The sequence below is a fragment of the Pan paniscus genome, chromosome 5, assembly GCF_029289425.2.
Source record: "Pan paniscus chromosome 5, NHGRI_mPanPan1-v2.0_pri, whole genome shotgun sequence".
Taxonomy (NCBI): domain Eukaryota; kingdom Metazoa; phylum Chordata; class Mammalia; order Primates; family Hominidae; genus Pan; species Pan paniscus.
Genome location: NC_073254.2, coordinates 174,130,706 through 174,149,506, shown reverse-complemented (window position 1 = coordinate 174,149,506; position 18,801 = coordinate 174,130,706). Strand labels below are relative to the sequence as shown.

At 40.1% G+C, this 18,801-nt stretch overlaps 1 protein-coding gene across 3 annotated transcripts in view; it reads right to left on the bottom strand.

Moving 5' to 3' along the window:
* Nucleotides 1-5,250: 5,250 nt before the first annotated feature.
* Nucleotides 5,251-18,801, bottom strand: part of OPRM1 (opioid receptor mu 1) — a 142,339-nt gene continuing 128,788 nt past the window's right edge. For 2 of the 3 annotated variants that reach the window (XM_034963113.3, XM_063605524.1), the window contains one exon: nt 5,251-6,321. In XM_034963113.3, coding sequence (XP_034819004.1) covers nt 6,283-6,321 — 39 coding nt within the window. In that variant the 3' untranslated portion in view covers nt 5,251-6,282. Of the gene's footprint in view, nt 6,322-16,648; nt 17,489-18,801 lie in introns of those variants that run through there. The other variant, XM_055114255.2, reaches the window with a different exon arrangement.

Sequence of the window (18,801 nt, the reverse complement as noted above, 5' to 3'; positions counted from 1 at the left end):
GGCCTTTGGTAGGTCCTGTACCTGGTCTGAGAGATTCTACAGAACCTTTACAACTTTGAATAGATTGCTACTTGCTCTACAAAATGTCTGAGTGCTTTTAGGGATAATTTCTTTGGATAAAAGGTAGTGAGGTGAACTACTTTCTCTAAGTAGCAGCAAGGTGTGCTGGCAAATAATTCCAATGGTAGAATGGTTAATATGAGTAAGCTGTCATCTTTTTTCCTTGCCCTTTATCATTTCTACTTGATTCTTACCTTGCTCTTCCCAAATAAACAATAAAGCTTCCGCACTGTCTGAGTCCCAGTAGTATGTTCCAGGAGCATATGAATGTATTTCAATAAAGTTTTGCTTTAGTTTCGAGCATATGAAGTACTTTTTGATGCAAATGGATTAAAGACTTACTGTTTTTTGAGATTGAGACAAAAAGGAAGGGCTCACCCCATGTGTCACAGGAGGTCAGAGGACTGTTTTCCGTAGGTATGCGATTCCTAGGAATTAATGTCTAGAGCTCTAACATCCCACCCCACACCTATGGAAAACAACTTCTTCTGTGATTTTGTAAAGTTTAAGTGCAATTTCAAGTGCAGGTTTTAATGAAGTTCTCAGTACAAGGTAACAGGAAATGCAAAGTGAGTTGAAAAAGTATATTAAATTTGTATAAAATGCATGATGGAAAAAACCCATAGAAAACTGATCCTTCTCTGAATATCTGCCTAGGGTCTAGAATAATCTTTTCATATATTTGAGTCAGAAGATGCTTTCAAAAATTGATAAATTTAATTTTAATGATTTCCGAGCTCTTAAAATTCCTTTAAAAATGTATACGCTGCATTTATTCAATATTGTGTGGAAAGTACCTTGCTACAAAAGTACCTTTAGTCCACTGTCAATCTGTTTTTCCTCCCTTAAAATCTCAGTGTCAATGGTCCTTATATTTGTAATTCAAGTGTCAGAGGTGTTTGAAACAGAGCGACTCCATCTTGAATAGAGGCTGGGTAAAATAAGGCTGAGACCTACTGGGCTGCATTCCCAGGAGGTTAGGCATTCCAAGTCACAGGAAGAGATAGGAGGTTGGCACAAGGTACGGGTCACGAAGATCTTACTGATAAAAGGATGTGGTAAAGAAGCCGGCCAAACCCCACTAAAACCAAGATGGCAATGAAAGTTACCTCTGGTTGTCCTCACTACTCATTATACACTAATTATATTGCATTAGCATGCTAAAAAACATTCCCACCAGTACCATGACAGTTTACAAATGCCATGGCAATGTCAGGAAGTTGCCCTATGCGGTCTTAAAAGGGGAAGAACCCTCAGTTCTGGGAATTGCCCACTCCTTTCCCAGAAAACCCATGAATAATCCACCCCTTGTTTAGCATATAATCAAGAAATAACCACAAAAATAGCCAACCAGCAGCCCTTGGGGCTACGCTGCCTATGGAGTAGCCATTCTTTATTCCTTTGCTTTCTTAATAAACTTGCTTTTCAGGGAGAAGAAAAGGACCAATCAGTTAGGTAAACAGCTAAGACTAGTCCTCGGAGAAGCAGGCTGCCTGAAAAATCATAGCTACAGGCAAAAATGGAGCAGCCTGGAGAAAACTCAGACTATAACTGCTGCACTGTTAGAAAGTAAGGCCCAGCATAGAAGCCTTTTGTTCACTGTGTGATTAGTGGGCTCCCAGGAAAAAGTTTCCTCCTTTTTTCTGCTCCGTGGGAACTTGCAGGGAGGAAAGTGGCTTACTTAAAACAAACCCACAATTATACAACAAGAGAAGCTACGCTTTGTGCTCGCCTAGAGACACCCCATAGCTGCATAGATAGAGGCAGTTGTACAGACAGCTTTTCAGATAAGAGAAGCTACTCAAATAGCTGCAGAGATGAGAGGAGTTTCTTACAAAAGCTTTTGGATTCAGCTGTAAAAACAGCAACCCACTTGGGCTCCCGTCTCTGCTGCAGAGAGCTTTCCTCTTTTGCTTATTAAACTTTTGCTCCAACCTCACCCTTTGTGTCCATGCTCCTTAATTTTCTTGGTTGTGAGACAACGGGCTCGGATAACACCTTAGACAATGAGACCATTGATCCTGACCCATTTCACTTTCACTTTACTCCTGAATTCTTTCTTGCATGAGGTCCAAGAACCCTCTTTTGGGGTCTGGATCAGACCCCTTTCGAGTAACAGAAGCGCTTAGAACACAGTAATATTGTTTGCATTAAATTGAACTTGACTCATCTGTCTACTGCTTTAAGAATGGTATTCGATATGGGTGATATTGCATAACAAAAGGTTGAACATTTGCCACACACTGCAGCTCACAAAGCTATCCACATTTGGTTTTGCTTCTGGAGCAGTTTGTAATGTACACAATTCCTTGTACTTTTTATATTTTTGAAGACAGTGAAGAACACTGACTATGGGTTGAAATTATTTGTAATTAAATGGATTAAATGGCTCTTAAATGGATGTCCCAGAGTTGGACTCATTAATTGACTTTTGCCTTAGACCTTACTTGCAGTGGTCTTAAATACAATCTGCATGCCCTGTTCTATGACTATGTATCCTGAACCATATCAAACTGGGGGAAACACAGTGGTTAGAGTTGCAGTGGCCCAGGCATTTATGAACTTTCATGTTCTCACTCTTCTGAAACCAAGCAATAGGCCTGTGAGTAAAGACTTCTGTTGAGAATCCAGGCAAGAATCTTGATGTTTCTACAAGGGCAGTAGGGATTCCTTGAGAAACCAATTTTCTGCTGGTGGATATTTCTATGAAGAGGATAATATTTCTTCCAGCAACAGATTTTTTGGTTCTGATTGACCTCAAGAATTGTACAACCACAACTTGTGTGTGTGTGGCCAGTTGAGAAGGTGAAAAACTTAAGCTACCATGTCCTATTCTTAGGTTGCTTTGGCTAGAACCCTCTAGAATTTGTACAACCACAACGGATAGTATCAGCTTCTGCAGTATTCATGGCGTAAGCTGGAGAAATTTCTAGTGCCATCTTATCTTGGTAATTGCCAGTAGATGGAGAATATGTCTGTATAAAACTGATTATCTTTATTATATGAGAGATGCAGTACGCATCTTATCATTTCTGCATATTTAGATAAAACATTTAATTGAAGCATTACCAAAAAGATCTTGTTTTTAGCTTTTAAACGTATAAATAGACTTGACTTAAGTAAAGATTTTGAATGCTTTGGGGACTTTTTGATAAATGTGGTCGGAATCTTTGCAGAGGTGTTTTCTTTGTATCTTACATTTCATATCTATGTTTCTGAATTTCAACTTTTGCCTGGATCCTGAGATGTAAAGGGCATGCTGTGATAATGTGGGAAACAGAATTTGTTAGCATCTTTTGGGTAATATTAAATGAGCTAAGTGAGACTTATTCAATAATAAAATTTGCAAGTGAATGGATATCAGTTTTATCAACACAGTCATATTATTGAAGGGAATGAATGCTCTCTTACCTACTCATAGCTGTGTCTTAGAAGAGGTTATTTTAAAACTGCAACTGTCTATTTCAATGTTGAGAAGTGTTTCAAATGGCCACATTAGGAGTTCTCCTTCTGACAGCCCTGTTGGGATAGGATAGCAGGGTCCTAGAGACTCACCAGTGCTCCAGCGAGTCTCTTTCCTCTTCTTTCCTTTCTAATGATTGGCAAGGAAAGAGGGATGAAGGAGCAAAATAACAGTGGAGACTGAAGGAGAAAAACCACTAACTACTTGGAACACAATAAGCTAGAATTTCCACAGCAAGTGATCAGGTAAAGAAACAAAGCTTCCGCCCCATAGCTACAGTCTGCATTTCTGGGATACCAACCTGGGAAGAAATCTCATCCTTAGGCAAGGGTGAAATTAGAAGGAAGAAAAAAGCAGAATATTCCATTTTCTTTATCTTCAGATTTTATCAGAAACCTTAGCCCATCCAGTTGAGTCAGGGTTGTTATGTCTCTCCTTGCCTTGGAATTGCAAGGTGGTTCTAGCAAATTTACCTTAAAAAATGGTTTTGAATGAAAAACGTTGACAATGACCTTATTTATTATTTACTTTAGAATGTCTTATTTTAAAAATAACTCCCTTTATTGTGTATTCTGTGTAGAGTCTCAAAGATGACATGGAAGAAACTTGTTCACACACATGACATTTGTGGAAAAAGATAGATCAGGTCCTACTTGAAGACAAAGTTGCTCTCAACATGCCAGATAATTCGTACTAGGAGCTGGTATTAAGCAGAAACAATGATTGCTGAGAAACAGCCTGATGAGCAAAAGCAATACTATGTCATCTCTTGGGAGAAACCATCCTAGCCCATGAAAAGCATGGATTTTCCTCCTCAGTTATTTACATACAAATATTACATTGTGTTCTGTTTGAATTATCCATTTTACTTTTGGAAGCTCTAGTAGTGTATATATGTAAATATATACACCCTAGTACACTTATTTAACATTCTAAATCTTTTTAAGGTCCTAGTTTTAGTTACTTTTGTCAGAAAATATAAAAAATTAAACATAATGTATGTCTATTATGGAACATAATATTTGAGAAATGGAGATTATTACAAGCAAACATGAAAATTCATCAGAAGGAAACACTAAAAAACTTATTTTGGCTTTTGTTTTTTCCCATCTACTGGATACGTGGGTTGAGTCCACATAACTATAGCCAATAGATCTGAGAGTAAATTCAGTTATTCTGATCCATGATAGCTGTTTTCTAGAAACATTGCTTTTGTATATCTGGCACATATTTGTGCCTTGTCAGATTGATGAAAAAATACAAATTTTACAATGGAGTCTACAATTTTACAATTGTAGACTCAGGAATACTCAGAAGTCAGCAGCCTAGTTTTTTACTTGTATCGTCATAGATAACTACAAGGTATTTGATTCTTTTAATCAATGCTGACAAAAGTTCAAAATGGAGAGCTTCTAGGCATGGGCCATCTGACTTGGCTGTCTACCTAGATCAAGTAAAATGGTTGATTGCCAAATCTCTACTGTGTTTCACAACAAAGAAAATCAGTTAAAGCGGAGAATTGTCTTAAAGAAACTACTTAGAAGATCGACACTTTACAAAGGAAATCTTGACATTTAGCAGAGATCAAAAAGACCAAAATATTGGTGATGACATTATATAAACACAATCTTCAGGAAAATATTTTTGGGCCATTGTTAATATTTCACATCCAAGTAACTACACAGGATTGAAAAATAGATGACACACTTTTCTATATGGTCATATGAGTCTGTCTTGAGATTATGTTTATTGGATTTATTGTTTAAAAAAAGTTTAAACTGTTCTGGCAATCAACAAAAACATCTGTCATTTTATCACACTGATTCAAAAGGCATAAGGATTCTGAGCTGAGTTAAAAAGAGAAAATAATATGTGGGGAGCCTGCAGTATGGAGAAACCAGTGAGAAATAAAGAGTACATTTTAATGCTTGACTTCCTGCATGGATGAAGTGATGAGCTCATTGACTATTACCTTTTGTGAACACTTAAATAGGAGCAAGAAAATTGCACATTTAAAACTGAGGAACAAACCACTGAAAGCCTAAGAATGAAAAATCCCCCATGATGACTCTTTGGAAGTATTTGCAGTGCATGAGAATCAACCTTTCTACAGCTGACACATGACTGTGTTTCAGATTACCTTTCATGCTAATCTCTTCCCTTGCAATTATGGAGCTAGATGAAAGAGATGTTATTTTTTTAAACAATACAAAACCAAGAAATGGAGGTGAAAATGATGCCTTAGCCAGATGCTAATTTTAAGGTGAACGTTAAAAGTCTAAAATAGAATAATGGATTCATTCCCTTGCAAAACACTAAAAAGACTCGGACCTTCCATTCAAGGTGCTTTGATCAGAGGTAGCATTTACTTTATGTGTTACTACGGTGAACTTAACAAAAGATGGTTCTTCTTTGTTGAGGTCATAAATATTTGCTTGAAAATAAAATCTTACAGACAGAAGGGTCACCTTTTATGATGACTTCAATTCACATACCACGATGGGTTTTGGTTCCACTGGGTGTCTTGCACAAACTGGACTCCTCGGTGTGGTATATTCCTTTCCTTCCAAATGCTCCACTTACTTTGGCTGTCCCTCTAATGTGCAGAGCAGAGTGGCCAGAGAGGAAAGAGGTTGGATGACCTAAAAGCAGGCACTTTCCTAGAGAATTAGAGCCTCCTACACATTCTTGAAGCAACCTGCTTCCACATACATGGTGGCTTCTAAGCTTGGTGAAGGTCGGAATGGCATGAGACCCTGTTAGGGCAACGGAGCAGTTTCTGCTTCCAGATTTTCTAGCTGAAAGGAGAGAAAGAGCAAAGACAGTGAACATTTCAGATACGGTTGCAGCACACATTTGTTGAGCATCTTCTGCTCGTAAGAACTGCATTGAAGACCTTCATGTATACTTTCACCTGCAAGCCTCAGTTTTTCTTAAATGTCAAGACATGAATCAATCTCTTCAGACATTATGAATAATCTTCTGGCTCATTATGAATATGCTCTTCATTTGTGTATGCTACTGAAAAGAACTGTATACTAGTCATTATAGAGAGATTATTGATAATTTCCTTGAAAAAATACATTTTAATTGAAACTCTTTCTCCCCCTTTTTTTTACCCTCTTCCTCCCTCTTTAGCCTCAAATCATTTATGACTTGATCAAAATTTTGAAAGAAAAACGATGTTTTTTTCAATACTTCTGATCTTATTTATTTCCAGATAAAGAGATTTCTATTTTTACCCAATTCTCAAAATTAATGATTTTTTTCCTGTAACTGATTTGAAGTACACCCTACCTGATCCCCACTGTAAAGCTGGCATATGTGTTGAACAATAACATTTGCTCAGACACATGGAAATGTGGCCTGCTATTTTCAGGTAAGAAAAGAGGACTGTGGAAATAGAATAAGTTTTATAATTAACAAATAATTGTTGCTATCATTCATTATAATACTGCTAAGGAGTAAAGGAGATGTTTGTATAGGAAGCGTAAAAGGGTAAAAGATCATTTTTTTAAAATTTTATTTTAGTAAATGTGCTTTATCCATGTGCTTTGCCATCTGCTTTTTCTCTCTTTTTTTCCTCTCTCATACACACACACACACACACACAGAGAGACACACACACACACACACAATCTTTTTAAGCCATTTGATGCTTTACCCTTAAATATTTCAGTACATTTTTTCTAAGAATAAAGAACAGATTAGGTCATTCTCACTTTAGGGAGAGGCAGTCCATCATGGCCAGGAGTGTCCCTGCACACCCTTGCTGACCCTGACAAATTACAAGGTCTAACTGTCCTCTGACTCTGATCATTTCTGTAGCTGGTCACACAGGCAATTAAGAAAGCACAGGCGAGCACAGCACTGACCATGATGTGGCTGCTTGATCGTAGGGGAGGTTTGTTTATTGCTCCCCCAGGTGCTGAGACTTAAGCTCTGGGTTCCTCAACTGTGATACGACCCACTGTGTGTGTACTGCAGTCTGGTCCCATCGTATTGCCTTGTGGGATTTGGGAGTAGGGGAACTGGCACTATGAGGCTAAAGCTTCTGCTGTTTGCTGTGCTGTGAGTAGTCAATTGCCTGGGTCTTTTGTCTAATTTTGGCACCTATAGAGTTGTGGCAAAGCAACCTACTTGCTTGCTTAGTCATCTCTTTTGGAATTCTATTACTTCTTGCCATCTTCTAAGAGGTTGAAATTCTTCTCAAAGTGGCACAAAGTGCAGGGTGCCAAGACAGACAACAACTTTTTGGAAGAATAAAAAGGCAAGAACTCATAAGCTGGATTCAGGGACATTTGTGAACTCCCTGGGTCTGGTAGCAAATATTCTGGCCCAAATGGTGCAGAAGGTGGGCAGCGAGTGGTCCACCTCTGTCCTACCTGTTGATGAACAAGAGTTGAGTCAATAGATGGAGGTTGAAAGGTGAGGGATAAAATCCAAGAAGCTGCCATGGTTTCTGTTTGCTCATCTGTGGGGTGGAGGATGGAGAGAACATTCCGGGCTCCATTAGGGAGGAAAGCACAACGGTGTCAAGTTGTAAGTTACAAATGTATACACCTGAAGGGCAATATATTCCCACAGAGAGTACCAAGATGCAGATCCAAGGGGAGAGAGAAAGGAAAGAAGTCCAGGGGTGCTTGGATCAGCAGACAGAGGGGCTGTTCGACACTTGGCTGCTGCATTGGTGTAATGAAGGAGTAAGAAAGGTTATGCCTTACAGCATGCAGAACCAAGGCTGTCTCATGTGGGACCTTATACTTTAAAACACTGTGCAAATTATGTCATTGAGATAGAATCATGTCCCACAATAAGGTTTGCTACCCTGGATTTCTGTTTTAGTGACTACATTATGGTAAATCCAAGAAGATTTTTCTTTTCTTTTCTTTTCTTTTTTTTTGAGGCAGAGTCTCGTTCTGTCACCCAGGCTAGAGTGCAGTGGCACGATGTTGCCTGACTGCAACCTCCACCTCCCAGATTCAAGCAATTCTTATGCCTCAGCCTCCTGAGTAGCTGGAATTACAAGCATGTGCCACCACGCCCAGCTAATTTTTGTACTTTTAGTAGAGATGGGGTTTCCCATGTTGGCCAGGCTGGTCTCGAGCTCTTGACCTCAAGTGATCTACTTGCCTCGGCCTTCAAAATGGTGGGATTACAGGCATAAGGCACCATGCCCAACTGAAGAAGATTTTCTTAAGTCAATAAAATCTCATGAAACCCCATGGAGGAAGCTATTTAAAGCCTGAGGGCTGAAGCTGCCCTAGACTTGTTCTGTCCTGGACAGAATGACAGCTTTGATGATGAACCCTCACCCAGAGCACGACCAATGCATTTTTAAGATTGCGTTTCTCCCTCCAAGGTTGAGGACTCCACTACTTTTCTTGCCGGGAGATCCTGTACTGGCAGCTGTGCTGATTTAGGGCCCCTAGATGTCTAGGATAAAGACACCACTCCCTAAACCAGGTAAGGTCTCTGCAATCCAAAACAAAGCCCAGGATGGGAAAAACCAAGCCCCTCCAAAGGGACCTGATCATAAGGCAATGTGGGCATGCCTACTAAACAGGAGCTCCCAAAGAAGGGAATGATCGGATGATCCCCAGAGAAACTCAGTCCAGATATCTAGCGACGGTGGGCCCTAGGGAGGCAGTTAGTTGTTTACACAGATGAAACTCTATGTTCCTTTATAGAAACAGATTCCTTTGTGGAGATCAATCCTCCTTTAATGGAGGGGGAAGCCAGGTTGCTGCCCCAGGGCAGATCACCCCCTCAGAACCTCTACTGTCTAACTTTAAACTTCTATATCCTGATTTAGACTCCTTTAAGGACAAGCTCTCTTCATTCCCAAGAGGAATCAGAGGCATTACACCTGATGGGGGGAACAATGGAGGTAGAGGAGAGAAGGAAGGGTCCAACTCTTATTCTCTCTCTCTTTTTTTCTTTTGAGGCAGAGCCTCACTCTGTCACCCAGGCTGGAGTGCAGTGGTATAATCTCTGCTCACTGCAACCTCCACCTCCCAGGCTCAAGCAATTCTCCCACCTCAGTCTCCTGAGTAGCTGGAACCACAGACATGCACCACCACACCTGGCTAATTTTTGTATTTTTGGTAGAGACGGGGTTTCACCATGTTGCCCAGGCTGGTCTCGAACTCCTGAGCTCAAGTGATCTACCCACTTCAGCCTCCCAAAGTGCTGGGATTACAAGCTTGAGCCACTGCGCCACCTTATGTCTCTTTTTGATATCCATGCTCAAATGACTAAGTACTAGGTTCTCCTGAGGGACTGCACTAGGTTCTCCGAGGTCCTTCTCTTGTAAGGACCACACATTTAATTACCCAGATTTGATACCAAAAAAATGGGAAAGGAAGTAACTGTATCCACTGGGCAGAGCTGTTTAGAGCCCTGTTATCTACTACTTTTGCGGCTCCCAGGGCTGAATGTGTAATTGGTATTGATAATTTACATTCTTGTTCTGTAAATGTTCATGATGTCCAAGAGAGATTTTTTTGATTGGAAGAGCCATTTGTAGAGAGGGATAGAAGGATGCATGCACAACTGATCACAACTTGGCTTTGGTTCTCTTTAAGTTTTTTTTTTTTTTTTTTTAATTAGAATTCCAGAAGGGGAAAAGGAAACCACAACCTTGACCAAGGACTTAAATACAATGGGACTAATGAAAAATGTAATATCTCAATGTAGCAGCCTTGTATGGTCAGTGAAAAAAAAAACTAATGGGAATCTGGAGGCTTGTGTTAGATCATGCCAACTGAATTTAGTTGGTATTATAGTCCTGGCTGTTACAGACATTGTGACTGTAAATGAATCAATTCCCTGTGATAGCACCTGGTGTGCCATTTTTGATTTTGGCCATGTATTTTTCTCAATCCCTTTTGCACCCAAAGATTAAGACCCCTTCCCTGGCTGACCCTCCAAAACATGTTTACTGGGCTGTTGCAGTACTACGTGAATTTCCCTGTTATTTATCACCAATAGGTGGGTCAAAACACAGGACAAGCCTCTCTCTCTTTCTCTTTCTCTTTCTCTCTTTTTTTTTCTGCAGAGAAATTGGGCTTACTGTATTGATGATATTCTATTGAAAGGCCTTAATAAAATTAGCCAATGCTAAATCACATGAAGTCCCAGAAAGGCTCTTAATTCTGATAAGATACAGGACCAGCCACCGAAGTCAGTATCTCCAAAATGATGTGGACAAAGACTCAAAAGTTGATCCTAGACGGTAAAGAAAATATTCTTTGCTCTATGGCTCTCCTAAGAGAAAGGAAGCCTGGCACTTAATTGGACTATTTAGATCTTAGAGACAATACGTGCCTTATCTACGCATGCCTCTTGTTGAGTCCTATGTACAAGTTGATTAGAAAGTCTGCCATATATGACTGGGGACCTAAGCTGCAGGTGACACGTGGGTCAGTGTAGCAGGCTGTTGCAGCAGACCACCCAGGGGGCCCTTTTCAACTCCAGGCTTCTGGAAAGGGAAACAGTCTCCACCTGGAGGTACCCCTTGGCATCCTGGACTCACTACTTCCCTGGCACCACTCGCCACTTCATTGGGGAAAGAACACCTTAGACCCTGGAGGTGCTCAGAGGAGGGAATAATGAATGATCTTTTTGTCTCTGAATCCCAGCCTCTCACTTGGCAAAATAATCACATGGTCCATCAGAGACAAGCAGCAGCTCTGATTGCCAACCCGTAACACTGCTGGATTTATCAGCTGGATTTATCATCCTCATCCGTGTGCTGTGGGATCAGAAAATCTCCTGTTGGCCTGCTTGGTCCAGAATTATTCTACTGTGCCTGGTGTATCAAAGTCAGCTCCCCAAAATTAATCACCCTTTTTACCTGCACAATCACTCAGACAGCTCATACTGATTCATGTGCTTCTCCTGACACTGAGTGCCCTTGAGTCATGCTATGTAGGGCTGTCCAGGTGACAAGTACTTGGCGACCCTGCCCATAGAGCTTAACCAAACCAAGGTCATGGTGATCCAAATCAAGTTATATGTTCATATGCGGGAGAGAGTGGCCCAGAGGATATCCATCCACTGGAGCATGTGGAGGTTGCTATTTGGTTCATCTTTGAGTCCTTGCAATAATTGGCAATGGCGCCACTCTTTGGATTTTATTTCCTTTGTTAGTCCCCTAGGTAAAGAGGGCTGTCCTGCCTGAGGGATACATGGTTTTCTATTTCCATACAGCAGTATGAGTACTGTTCCCCAGCATCAGAGTCCACATTTTAGAGACAGGCCAGGAACCTATTCTTAAGTTTAGCTACCCTAGCCAATGAGATAGAACAAACCATAGAAGATCAGCAGGTCAGTCTTAGCTCCCTGATTGTAAATGGGTCATTGATTGGCCTTAGACTACAGTCTGGCTGAATGGAGGAGAATTTGTATGGTTGCCAACTGTTCCTGTTTTGTTTGGATTAATATCCACGGTATGGTGGAGCAATCCATGCATACCATAAGAAAGGAAGCTAGGTGCTTATCTGAAATTTGACCTATTAGTCTTCTCTACGACTTATTTAATTGGGTCGGGGATCCTGGAGTGCATGGTGGAGGTCAATACTGCAGACTGACCTCATCCTGTGGATGGGATTCTGCTGACAATAGCCCTAATCCAGTATTGACTGAAATAAGTGGAAACAGATTTGGTCCTAGTCCTTGTCAATATGTCTAATTCAAGTTGCTGATAGGGTGGCATAATCGTATAAAAATTTAAGTTCAGCCAAGAATATTCTAGGTTGAATGTGAATTATTGGGAGAGGCAGTCCACTGAACAACCCTGCCCATTCTTACTGACTGAGCTGAACTGCAAGATCTAATCATCTTCTCACCCTGATTTCTTTCTACAGCTAGTCATAGTCAATTAACAACCTTCACTGCCTGACCACATGAGGACCACGGCATTTTGAGACTCTGGCTCCTGGGGAAGGAGGATTGATTTGTTTACTGCTTGCTACAAAAGGCACTGAACCCGTATCTCTGAACTCCTCAGCTGCTGTGCAACTCATTGTATGTGTAGCAGCAATTTGGGTTCATGGTGTCACATCACAAGACATAAAGGCAAAGGAACTGGCATTAGCATGCTGATACTTGTGCTGTTTACTGTGCTGTGAGTAATCAGTGGTTTTCTCTGGTCCACTGAGTCACGCTATTTCTAGCACCCATAAAATTGTGACAAGCCAACCTACTTGCTTGCTAAGATATCTCCTTTGCAGTTTTGGAACTTCCTACCATTTTCTAAAGCTGGGTTTCTTTTCTGATGATAACCACAGTACAGTTAGTAGATTTGACATTTGACATTAGATACCATACTTAGACACATGTTAGATACATAGATGTAACACAATTCTCTGCTATCGGTTTTCTATTTTTGTCAACAATTTTTTAAACTATAGTTTTTGGCCAGGTGCGGTGGCTCAAGCCTGTAATGCCAGCACTTTGGGAGGCCAAGGCGGGCGGATCACAAGGTCAGGAGATCGAGACCACCCTGGCTAACACAGTGAAACCCCGTTTCTACTAAAAATACAAAAAATTAGCTGGGCATGGTGGCAGGCGCCTGTAGTCCCAGCTACTCGGGAAGCTGAGGCAGGAGAATGGCATGAACTCGGGAGGCGGAGCTTGCAGTGAGCCAAGATGGCACCACTGCACTCCAGCTGGGCGACAGAGCGAGACTCGGTCTCAAAAAAAAAATAAATAAATAAATAAAAATAAACTATAGTTTTTCCAGGAAGTCAACTAGCAAATACCCTTGGGCTATTTTTGGTCCTGTTTAAAAAAATTAAATGTTTGAAAAGCTTTTAAGGTTCAAACGGAAGCTGATTTAAGGCACTTTTAATCTTTATCCACGCAAAGGTTGGTGTGTATTTCCTGCACTTTTGGAACTAAAGAAAATTGAAGAGATTGTCTTTTCAACCTTGTCAATCTATGGAAGCAAACATAACCTTAAGAGGTGAAGTGGTGTGCCCAGGTGCATTGGAGGAGGAAAGTTGGTTTAATATTTTTATTTTGTGGCCACTCTCCTCCACCTCCATTTTTTTCTTTTCTCTTTGTGATGCCATTCAAAGTTACAATTGAAGGCAATAACAGGCTTGGGTACTTTTGAAGCCGATCAGAGTTTGAGCCAGTAATAGGCTTCAAAATCTCATTTATTACAGAAACCATAAAAACAGAGCCATGCAGAAAACCTTGGGAGCTGATGACTCATAGGCAAAGATCTCCATGTACCTAAATAATAATAATAGGAAACTCATCCCCTCTTCCAAGCTCCATTGCCTGAATCAGACATATGGAATCTATAGTACAAGGGCTCCAACTTCAGCAAAGAAGAATTCAAGGAGAGGTAGAATAATCTGGTAGTTCAAAAGATTCAGACTTGATCTGCCATATGCTTTCTTCTGCTGTGAATATGGACTTATTTTGTCCAATATAATACATCTTTCTTTCACAAGAGAAAGCGTTGGTCATTACATTTATTGTCCACTAACAGAAGCTGGCCCTGGAGTCTGAATGGTGTAATCAGTCAAACCCAGAAATGAGTCCTAATTCTCTCTCTTTTTTTTTTTTGAGACGGAGTCTCGCTTTGTCGCCCAGGCTGGAGTGCAGTGGTGCGATCTCTGCTAGTGAGCTCCGCCTCACGGGTTCACGCCATTCTCCTGCTTCAGCCTCCCGAGTAGCTGGGACCACAGGTGCCCGCCACCACGCCTGCTAAGTTTTTGAATTTTTAGTAGAGACGGGGTTTCACCATGTTAGCCAGGATGGTCTCGATTTCCTGACCTCGTGATCCACCCACTTCGGTCTCCCAAAGTGCTGGGATTACAGGCTTGAGCCACCGTGCCCGGCCAATGAGTCCTAATTCTTGAGCAGTCAAAAGAGCTCAGAAACTCCTGCTTGTGAAGGGATCCCTTAAGCAACCATAAGCAACCCTTAAGCCATGGGATGAAAAACTCACACAAATGGTCTCCATTAGGGCTAGCAGCAGAACCCAGGCTCTCTGGCTTCCAATCTTATATTCTTTCACAGGAAAATATTGTAATTGTTAGCCCTTGGTATGCTCACAGTTGAGTAAAGATGACTTTTAAAATAAATCTATTTTCTGCAAAGATATTTCATTCAAAAACAGAACAATGTGCCAATTGTAATGCTTATTCTTAGCAATGTATAGTTTAATTCAATGATTTATACCCCAAAGCTACATAGATTTTTTTCTTATAATATCACCAGAAAACAAAGTAAAACAAAAGTGAAAACCCAAATAAAACAAAAGGGAAAACCCTGCTCTATTTTCAGAGATAGGAAATTTTAATGTCTTTTTGTATACTGAAGTATTTAGAGCATATATTTTAAATGAGTAAGAATAAGAGTTCAACAATCAATTTTAGGATTCTGATTAATGCCTCGAATTATGAGACCTTGCCAATTATTCCACTGAAACATTGAATTTTGAATAGATTCATGCCTAACTGGGACTGATGATCTACAGTGGCTTTTAAACATTGCTTAGTGAAACCTTTATTCTGTGAGATGTTATAAGGTGTCCCTTGAAAAACTGGGCCTGAGCTCAGATGAATTGGAGAACTGAACTTTGGCTTAGAAAATGAAATGTGTATGTATGCAACACACACACACATACACACACACACACACACAGAGAGAGAGAGAGAGTAGGACTTTTCACAACCTTTTAAATGCTTATACATATTATCAGTCCCCATGACCAAAATAAGGTAGGCCACATTTCCTAACACTTGTCTATAGAGCTTCTCATTCACGGACCACAATTAGCATTTCACTTTAGTAGTGTTCTACAAGAAGCTGGTAGAGCGTGTGAAAACTGAAAACCTTATTCAAAGGGTCATTCCCTCTGATTCCCTAATCATCAAATCTTAACATCTGAATTATCTCAGTGTCCTTTTCATGTAGGCAAAATGCTGATGTTTGAATATTAGACTTCCAGTAACAAGAAAATCTCTATAACTCACAGCTTAGAAAATTCTAAACTCATCAAGTTGTATACATTAAATACATACATCTTTTTGTAAGTCAATCATGTCTCAAGAAAGTGGCTTACATTTTATTTTTTTTTGTTTGGTTGTACTGGAATAGCTTTCTCTGTAACCTCTACCCATTGGCTTTAATAAGTCGGGCTATGTTGGTTGAGTCCAATTCCCTATTCACATTGCTTTAAGCATATGAAGAAACTGTGTTGTCCTTTCTAAGCCTTCTATTTCCCAGGGTAATCATGAGCAATTATTTTAATTCCCTCTTCCATCTTGGTTATTCATCTCTGAACACAATATAATTTGCTTATTTCGTTCCTGAAGTGTATTGTCTATTAGAGTGAGGCTAACATTTCTTTGGTTCTAGACACTAGCATTCTCTTGATGTGACCTATAATTCCAACAGGTTAGATGGCTTTTATCATCATATTGCTGGTCCATGAAATAAAATCCCCATGACTTATTTCTTATGTGCTACCTCTCACATTCTATGTTTCTATAGTTGGATTTTTGGACTAAAGTTTTTCTCTAGTAACTACTGTATTTTTAATTTTAGAGAACACTTCTAGTATGCTTGGTTTTTTATCTTATCACCGAGGTTATCAAGCATTCCTCCATGGATTGCAACTGTTAAGATGGGAGTCAATTAAAAGTTTATAAAGCGGGGTTAGAGGCCCTACTTAGGATGGTTAGAGTCTCTTCTAAGATTTAGGGTGTTAGAGACCCCTCTCGTTAAAGTCCCTCTTGGCTAAGAACAGCTTTGATGCTATGGGATATTAATTGCTATTCTCTTTGGATTAATCTGTCTTGCACTCTTTGCTGATGGCTGTGGATGGCAGGGTTGGACATGTACAGGATCGTGGGACATGGGGAGCTTTTTCCTCCCTAAAAGGGGAAACTTGAGAGCTAATAGGATTGCTGGAAAAGATCCTTTTGCTACCGAGAAGCAGCTGCCTGAACTTCTACAGTGTTGCTGCAATAGGTGAGTCTTTCTCTGGCCTCCTTGATCATTTCACCTTCCCCACCCTTCCACTGGCACGTTTTTCTCTCTCTCCTTTTCCTTTCCTATCTTTTCTGTTACTCAGGGCAACTGTTTTGCCCAGAGAGCACGTGTTGAAACTGCAAGTCAGAGGTTGGATTAAAGATGATGGAACCCATCTGGGGGCAAATTTAAGCTAGTCTGATATTTGGTGCTAAGCAGAGTAGCTAATGCCTATGTTTTATCACATGTGTTTTGCTCTGGCCAGAATGAAAAAAAAAAATTTCCTTTATGATGCAGCTTGGCCCATAGGCGATGGTGCCGCAAGCCGGATCACTAGGGCTGCTCAGAGAAAGGGAACCCAGAAGCCTGGCATGCTGGCAAAAGGGTAACAATTTCTTACCAGTCAGATTTCTGTCTTCTTTCTCTCTGTGCAAACGGTTGAATGAATGGCAATAAAATAAAATAAAATAAAATAAAAAATCAGTGTTTATCTCCTCTGTAAAGTTTTGATTAATGTGAAAAATAATTCAAAGGCTATTTTTAAGCTGGTGTATTTTGTGTTATGAGGTCGTTTTTCTGCATTGAGAGATACTTCAGGATAAAACACGGGCTTGGAACACCTGTAAGCCCCCTTTTCAAGACGACCCAGCAAGTTGGTCAGCAACAAACTTGGCTGGAGGTCCCTGAAACCAACAAAAAAACTGGATGAAGTCTCTCCACCTTGGGAGCTTGACCTTTTAACCACACGGCAGTACCTTCTCTTGGTCTCCACCTTCAAGGGAACAGGAATTTTAGGGTTCATGTCATAGTCAGCTCTAAAAATCATATGAAATAGTTACAAGCCTTTGCAAACTCAAAATTAACGCTCTAGACTCTTCCTGGGAAGGGAAATGGAGACTGCCCTGCATTGTAGCTCAGTGGCCAAGGCTTTGCATTTTCACAGTGACAGTCCAGGTTCAATTCCACCTAGAAAGTAAGTCACTTCTGGTTTAATATCTGAGTGAAGATGTCTATTCTCTTCTCCTCTGCGGACTGTCTGAAATTTTCCTTTCTCTAAGCACCAAGGAGGTTGCCTTTGGTGAAGTTCAAAAGCCAGAAATACTGGCCTTTTGGCATAAGAAATTCTAAAAGAATTTTATTAAAGAGTGCTATGGTTAAAATCAGTTTAATTAAAAGCGGACATTCAAACTCTAACAGTCTGGACTGCTTGGGAAAAACAGGAGGCACCAGAGACTCCTTTCCTGTCCCCATTCTTCCAAGGACTCCATCCTCAAGCCAGTCATCCAATTAAGAAACTGGCAAATGAAAATCTTACAAGTGCTGAATCGTCTGTCTGTCTGTATATTTATATGTGTTGTATGTTTATATGTAAAAGGGCTCTGATTAATTGGCTTAGAAATATAAGCCTTTAAATGAAGTATTTCAGCAGAAAAATAGAATATTTAATGCCTCTTTGTTCACATGACTTTAGTAATATTTTGGAAATAAAGACAGTTTGAAAGATTATTGGTAAAATAAAATGTCTTTAAAATGTAGACATTTGGTCTAAATTAAGGTCAGATATCAGATTTGCTAAATGCTTTAAGGTCAAACTGTTTCTTTGACTTTTGAAAATTGTTCAATCTACCTACCTTAAAGCCATTAAATTCTAGATAAGGCCTGGGGACATGTGGAATTTACCATGCCCCCTATCTATACAAAGAAGATTATAAAGAAAGAGATTTTATATAAAAAAGGATCCTGTATGGTAAATTCTTGTCCTAAAGTAAAATAACTGGTTGTTTAAAAGAAGGGAGGTTTAGGGCAAGTCAGAAAGTCCAAAAATGCCTCAGATATTCTGTGTAAGTGATGAAAGGATTTGTGAAAAGGAATTTATGCAAGAAACGTTGTACAATTCAAAGGTTGTAAGGACTCCTAAATGCTTCATAAAATGCCACTGTGACTCTTACCGTACAACTTGCCTGCTTTACTGCTAGGTAAGGTCTGGGGACATGCGGAGTTAGTCATGCCCTCAGCTATGCTGGAGAGCCAGCTCTTATCTGCACTTCTGCCTGGAGTGTTCTGGGCCAGGCTTCACACCTAGCACACAACTAAAATCTCAAATTTACCAAGGTTTTCATCAAAAATAGAAGTTGCTAAGAGTTAACATTATCACGTGTAATTAATTAAAACTACTAAAGAAACAATTTTACATGCAAGGTGTGTAGAGAAAGTAAAATGTGTTTTTGGTGAAAAATTATAAGAAGTCATAAGAATGTGAATTTTTTCTGCTTAAAGTG